The 7,316-nt window shown below is 33.7% G+C and overlaps 1 protein-coding gene across 1 annotated transcript; it reads right to left on the bottom strand.

Annotated features, from left to right (window-relative positions):
- Window positions 1-2,150: 2,150 nt before the first annotated feature.
- LOC100926920 (olfactory receptor 10R2-like) lies at window positions 2,151-3,212 on the bottom strand. The gene has a single exon (XM_003767902.1). The coding sequence runs from the start codon at window positions 3,210-3,212 to the stop codon at window positions 2,151-2,153; it is 1,062 nt and encodes a 353-aa protein (XP_003767950.1).
- Window positions 3,213-7,316: the final 4,104 nt, after the last annotated feature.

Here is a 7,316-nt window from a genome sequence, read left to right as displayed (position 1 = left end):
TTTCACATGTTCTAGGTCAATATAGTTTCTGCCAAAGCACACATGCATGAACAGCATTGTCATAAAATGAAATCTATTTAAAATTATTGTTTGTTTTAGATAATTCTTATTGAAGCCATCACCACCACCATCATCTAGTGGCATCTTTGAGTTTTCTATTTTACCCATATATATGTTCAAGCCATGGCCTGGTCTTGTTTCTAACTCTGTAACACGCCCAACTTCAATTCCTTTCTCAGCAACAACACTTTCACCACCTTAGTTCAGGTCCTCACCACATCTTTCTTGAACTATTACATCAGTCTCAATTCATTTGCCTGCTTGAACTCTCTCCCCATTTCAATATATTTCCTTATTTCTCATAAGATATTTTTTAAAGCACCCATATCACCTCCTGCTTATTAAACTCCTGGTTCCATGTGAATTCTGAAATCAAATATAAACTCTTCTATTTGACATTTAAAGGCCTTTAAGACCTGCTTGCAACCAACCTTTCAAGTTTTACCATACCTTATACTATTTCCTGCCTTTGCAATGCAGTCAAGTTAACTTTCTTCCTATTCCTCCCACTCATAAAAAAAAACAAGTAAAACACTCAAAGATATATGACAACATCCATTAAGCAGAATTGTGTAAACAAAGAGGAAAAGATTTATATTGAAAAAATTTTGCTGAAGTAAAACATAAACAGCTTATATATTTTTTTCATACAGTATCTACAGAGAGAAATGTAACTCCTGTTAAAAAGCCATTATTTTAAGGTGACTGCTATGATTTGTTTTTGATTACTATATTGTATATACTTAAAATTTTAATATAAAAAAGTTTTCTATTTGGCTAGCTAAATTGATAAAAGTAATTGAAAAACTACTTACAAAAGACAATTATTTAAATGTCTTTCAAGGCATTCATGAGAATTTTTCAAAAATAATGGATGACATTTAATTAATTTTATTGATCACTGATATCAGTAAAATTATTTTTTTATTTAATAGCCTTTTATTTACAGGATATATACATGGGTAACTTTACAGCATTAACAATTGCCAAACCTCTTGTTCCAATTTTTCACCTCTTACCTCCCCACCCCCTCCCCTAGATGGCAGGATGACCAGTAGATGTTAAATATATTAAAATATAAATTAGATACACAATAAGTATACCTGACCAAAACGTTATTTTGCTGTACAAAAAGAATCAGACTATCAGTAAAATTATTATTGAGGATGATTAATGGAAGAGAAAGATTTTCCATGACTGTTCCCTCCTCAATTTGAAATTTACTTTGGCCATGCAATCTTCTTCTCCAAAAATCTTAACTTTGAAAAGAGTATCAAGTCAGTGAAATCTTTCATTTCTTTTCCAGTATTGCTTTTAATTTTCTTGACTTCACCATCATTCTGCCTCTGTTACCTTCTTGTCCTGGAAACTCCTTCTCAACCTGACATATTCCTTTAAAACTGATTCCTCTTCTCCAATTGGTAAATTCTTCCTGGATCCTCCACTTTAAAGAAGAGCCTAGGTAAGTCATCCTTCACTCTTCTCTCTGCCTTAATTTTGACTGTCCAGACTTAACCACAATGCCTTCATATTGGTATTTGCTCCTTCCCCTTGCTTTTCTGCTCAGTTTTCTATGTATCTTCCTTTATTAGTATATAAGCTCCTTGAAAGCAAGGACTATCTTAATTTTGCTTATATTTGTATCTCTAGGATTTAGTATGGTGCCTTTCATATAATAAGTAATGAATAAAAATGCTTGCTGATTATTGATATATATATAAAATCAATAAAATAAAATACTTAAGTAATATACAATTCATCTTCATTTCATTCTTTTTAAATTTCTATTTTATTTACATTTTATATTAAACATAATATATCAACAAATATACATATGTTAGGAATTTATGCTCAAAAAATTTACTTATAGAAATGTGAATAAAAATAAAAGCTTGAAGAATACTCCTCTACACCATATTACCTCATAATCCATTATTCTGCTATCTATGGTAACCATAGTTGACAAAATTATTTTAATCCCTATACAAATTTTAAAAGTATTCATCCCTGAAAGCAGCAGCAAATTCACATCTCTGTCAAATCAAGCAATATCTTAGAAAGCTATTTATTCACAATTGTTGAGTTTGAAATTATATGGTTTTTAGGGAAAACCCTCCCCAAGTGATCACTTTCCGGATGGCTATTTGGACATCCTTGTTCCGTAAACTATAAATCAAAGGATTCAATAAGGGGGTGATAATGGTATAAGTCACTGTCACCAGTTGGTCTTTACTTGATGAAATCCTGGAGGGCCTGAGGTAGACAAATGATGCACAACCATAGTGAACTACAACCACAGTGAGGTGAGAGGCACAGGTAGAAAAGGCCTTCCGTTTTCCCTCAGCAGATGGAATCTTTAAGATGGTACTAACAATGAAACCGTAAGAAATGCAGATGAAGGTCAAAGGGAAAACAAGCACCAGGACACCGCAGATGAATATGACAAACTCATTGATAGAAGCATCACCACAGGCAAGGTGAATAACCGGTGAAATATCACAGAAGTAGTGTTCAACCTTGTTGGAGTTGCAGAAAGGAAGAATGAAGACCAAGGTGGTGCCTACCAAGGAAATTAAAAAGCCACTTAGTCCACAAGTGACTGCTAACAGTCTGCAGACCCTCCAGTTCATGAGGATTGGGTAGCGCAATGGGTGGCATATGGCAGCATAGCGATCATAACCCATCACACCAAGTAGCAAGCAGTTGGAAACACCAAAGCCAAGAAAAAAGAACATCTGGACAGCACAGCTGATGAAGGAGATGGTCCTGAGCACAGAGAACAAGTTGACAAGCATCTTGGGCAGAACAACGAATGTATAACAGGTTTCAGAAATAGAGAGGACCCCTAAGAAAAAGTACATGGGGATGTGGAGACTGTGTTCCAAGCAGATAACAGTGACAATAGTGATATTCCCACTGAGGATGAGTAGGTAGAGGCAAAGAAAGATAGGGAAAAGCACAAGCTGCTTTTCTTGGAGATTAGAGAAACCCAGCAACAAGAATTCAGTAATAGTGGTTTGGTTCTCTTGAGGAAGTTGTTCCCAAGGAATAATCTGCAGAGAGGAGTGAGGGAAGAAAAGTATGCTCAATTCTGTAAATGAATGAAGCTGAGAGTCTTCATTATGAGTTTTCCAGATAATTGTCTGTAGCATAGTTTATTTTAATAACTGCTTAAGGAAAAGGAGGCAGAGAAGAAGGAAGTTCTATATGCTAACAAAGGGAAATCTAGCTGCAATACACATGGACTTAGGGCATCACTAAGAGATAGTAACCAACAAGACAGCAAGGAGAATAGTCATGGAGATACATGGACAGATAGATAGATGAATGAATGGATGGATTATTTCTAATAATTAGAGTTTAGCAATGAAAAGAGAATATTTGTTGAGAGTAATGATAGTTGTCTTCAAATATTTTAAGTATTGTCATATGAAAGGCAATTTAGATATATTCTTGACTCTCAAAATGGAATTTGGCACAATCCATAGATGCTGAAGAAATAAAGATATCAGCTTATTATAAGGAAAGAGATTTCTAATAAATCTGTAAACATAATAGAGATAAATGTAAAGTCCTACACTTGGGTTCAAAAATTCAACTTCAGAAGTACAAGATGGTAGAAACTTTAATAAACAGTTGTTCTCTGAAACAAATGGACATTTCAGGGGACTGCAAATGCAATAGGAGCCAATAATGTTATATGGCAACCAAAAAAACACATTCAATCTCAGGTGTTTTAAAAGTGGAAGAGAATTTAGAATGAGAGAGGTTTTAGTTCTGAAAGTTTTATTCTTCCTGATCAGATTTTATCAGGAATTTAGGATTTAATTAATGGTGTCATTTTGGGAAGGACAGGAACAATATGAAGTATTTCAAAAGAAGAAAAACATAGAGTGATCTGGAGGAGGAACTGGAGATCATTCTTTATAAAAAAAAATCACCCAGAAAATTGGGAAGATTTACCTAGAGGAGAAAACATTAAAGGAAATAGTGGTCAATGTCTTCAAACATTTGAAGTGATGAATTTGGAAAGAGCACATCAAGTCCAGTTTCTCTCTAAATTTAGGAAGTCCTTCTACATTCTACCAAAGGCAGCTGATGGTACAATGGAAAGAGTGCTAGACCTAGAGTCAGAAAGACTAGAGTTAGTTCAAATCTAGCCTCAAATATTTATGAGTTAACCTTGGTCAAGTCACTTAACTTTTCTTTACCTCAGTTTCCTCAGCTGTAAAATGAAGATAATAATAGCATCTACTTTGTGGAGTTATTGTGAGGACAAGATGAAATATTAGTTAAAAGTACTTAGCATGGTACTTGGTAGAGGGTAGTTGCCATATAAATGTTTATTCCTTTCCTCCTTACCTGGTGTCATCTATGGTCATATAATCTTTCCTTGGAGATAGATAATGCTATCCTTTCCTCTTTCCACATCACTTATTCTAGTATTAGCACATGTAAGGTAGAAGTTGATCTGTTTACTCTATTTTTCATTTTAATATTTTTTCTACCTGTGCATTAATTTTTATCATTGATATATTAATAATTTTGAAAAGTTTAAAGATCTATATAAATACTATTTATTATTGCTATTACTTTTATTATGACTATTATTTTGGCTCTAAAAATTGGAGGTTTGATGATATATAGAAATATGGTTAATTCACCAATGACTCCCATATTAATAGCAAATAATTTTTGCCTTAAAGTATTCTAGGTTTTACTCAACATGTCAATTATTTTTCTGATCCATTTCTTAGAGGAAATAGGTATGATGCATAGGCCTCAAGAATTTTTGATTTATACATCTTTGACCACCATCATTATTCATTTCCCAACATAGTTTTTATTGTTCTTCCCAATGTGAACGTTTTCTTTGAAGTCACTGGATATCAAATTATATCTTTATTTAAAAAACTTTGTCAAATTCTTTGAAACATTTTTCTATTTGGGGAGAGGATGAAACAATGATTGTAAGAAGGTTAAATCTAACCAACAATCTAAGAATGTTGTTTTTTCTCATATTTTTCAATACATGAATATGTTATCATAAAATGTAAAAATAATTTTTAGCTAGGAGCATGCAAAAAATGGATATGGGTGGGATTTGGTATTATAGACCATACTATAGACCCCGATCTACTTCTTCATACGTTGCAATGAATAATGGTGCATAAGAATAAGAAAGAGAATAAAGCCAAGAAAAAGAAAAAGGAAAGAATAAGCCAAGATCATGGATTATTTCCAGCAGAATATGCCAATATTTCCATCCAAATAAATTTAAAATGATTCAAATCAAGTTTTGGAATGACAGAGACAATCTCAAGTGCCATGGTGAGACACTTCTTCAGTCTAAGACAAATTAGAAAATTGGCATCTAGACATCATACTTCCAAGAAATTATCAAGAAAAACTGCTCTATTACCCTAGAAACAGAAGATAAAATAAAATTGAAGACTCCCCTCATCATTTCCTAAAAGAAATCCCAAAATAAAAACTCCGAGGGATATTATAGGCAAATTACAGAGCTCTCAAGTCAAGGAGAAAATATCGCAAGCAGACAAAAAATAACCATTCAAATATCAAGATCAAACAAGATTTAGCAGCTTCTACATTAAAGGAGTAAAGAATTTTAAATATAAGATTCCAGAAAGCAAAAGAATTAGGATTACAACCAAGAATAATCCACTCAACAAAACTGACTATGATCCTTGGGGGGGGGGAGGGGAGGGAAGGAAGAAGGGAGAGAGGGAGGGAGGGAGGAAAGGAGGGAGAGAGGGAGGGAGGGAGCGAGGGAGAGATGGAGGGAGAGAGAGAGGGAGGGAGGAAGAGAGAGGGAGGGAGGAAGAGAGAAGGAGGGAGGGAAGGAGGGAGGGAGGGAGAGAGGGAGGGAGAGAAAGAGAGAGAGAGAGAGAGAGAGAGAGAGAGAGACAGAGAGAGAGAGAGAGACAGAGAGAGAGAGAGAGAGAGAGAGAATATGGATATTTAATGAAATAGAAGGCTCTTAAGAATTACTGATTAAAAGACCAAAGCTGAATATAAAATTTGGCATTCAAACACAACATTCAAATAAAGTATAGAAAGGTAAATAAGAAAGAGAAATCATAAGAATTCTATAAGATTAAATTGTTTACTTGCCACATGACTCCTTAGCACTTTATCATCATTAAAGCAGTTAGAGGAAGTCTACATAGACAGAGGGCTTGGGTATGTGTTGATTATATTGAGTTAATCTCAAAAATACATGAAGGATTGAGAAAAAGGTTGCATTGAAAGAAGGGGGAAGGATGAGATGGATGGAAAAATTTGTCTCATAAAAGAGGCATGTAAGAAATAACTTTCATAGTGAATGGGGAAATGGAGGGAGATAAGCTATGTTTGAATCTCATTCTCATCAGAAATTATTTGAAAAGGAGAGAATATATATTATACATACACAGTTGGTTATAGAAATCTATCTTATCCAATAGGGATAAAAGATAGGAAAAAAATAAAGAGGGGGGTATGATAATAAAGGGGAGGGACAATTAAAGAAGTCAGCAGTCAGATGAAAAATAAACTTTTGAGGAGGAATAGAGTAAAAAAGGAACGAGAAGGATAAATGGAAGAAAATAGGATAGATGAAAACACATAACTAGTAATCAAAATTGTGAATATGAATAAAATAAACTTCCCCATAAAACAGAAGCAGATAGAATGGATTAGAAACTAGAATCCAACAATATGTTGTTTACAAGAAACACACTTGAAATAGAAAGACAGTCACAGAGTTAAAATAGGTGACAGCAGAATCTATTATGCTTCAACACAAGGAACATGAAAAAGCAGGGGGAGCAACCATGATCTCAGATAAAGTAAAAGTAAAAAGAAATCTAATTAAAGGAGATAATCAGGGAAACTGCATTTTCCTAAAATATGGCATAGACAAAATAATATGAAAAAACTTACAGCAAGTTTCTGATTAAAGTTTCAAATATGTAAAGAACTGTCAAATTTATTTTTTAAAGAGAGATTCATTCCCCAATTGATAAGTGGTCAAAGAATATCAATAGATAATTTTCAAAAGAAAAATTCAAAACTATTTTCAAGCACATGAAAAATGTTCTAAGTCACTACTGCTTAGAGAAATGCAACTTAAAACAACTGGGAAGTATCATTTCATGCCTTGTCTGATGTGTCGTGTGTGACAAATGTTGACGAAAAACAGATAAACCAATGAACTGTTCTCCATTTTGGAGAATAATTTGGAACAGTGCACA

The sequence above is a fragment of the Sarcophilus harrisii genome, chromosome 4, assembly GCF_902635505.1.
Source record: "Sarcophilus harrisii chromosome 4, mSarHar1.11, whole genome shotgun sequence".
Classification (NCBI taxonomy): domain Eukaryota; kingdom Metazoa; phylum Chordata; class Mammalia; order Dasyuromorphia; family Dasyuridae; genus Sarcophilus; species Sarcophilus harrisii.
Note: the sequence above shows the minus strand (reverse complement) of the source record. Positions and strands in the feature narration are given on the sequence as shown.

Excerpts from the sequence above, each read along its gene's own strand:
- LOC100926920 (XM_003767902.1), bottom strand. The coding sequence starts at position 3,212 with ATGCTACAGACAATTATCTGGAAAACTCATAATGAAGACTCTCAGCTT.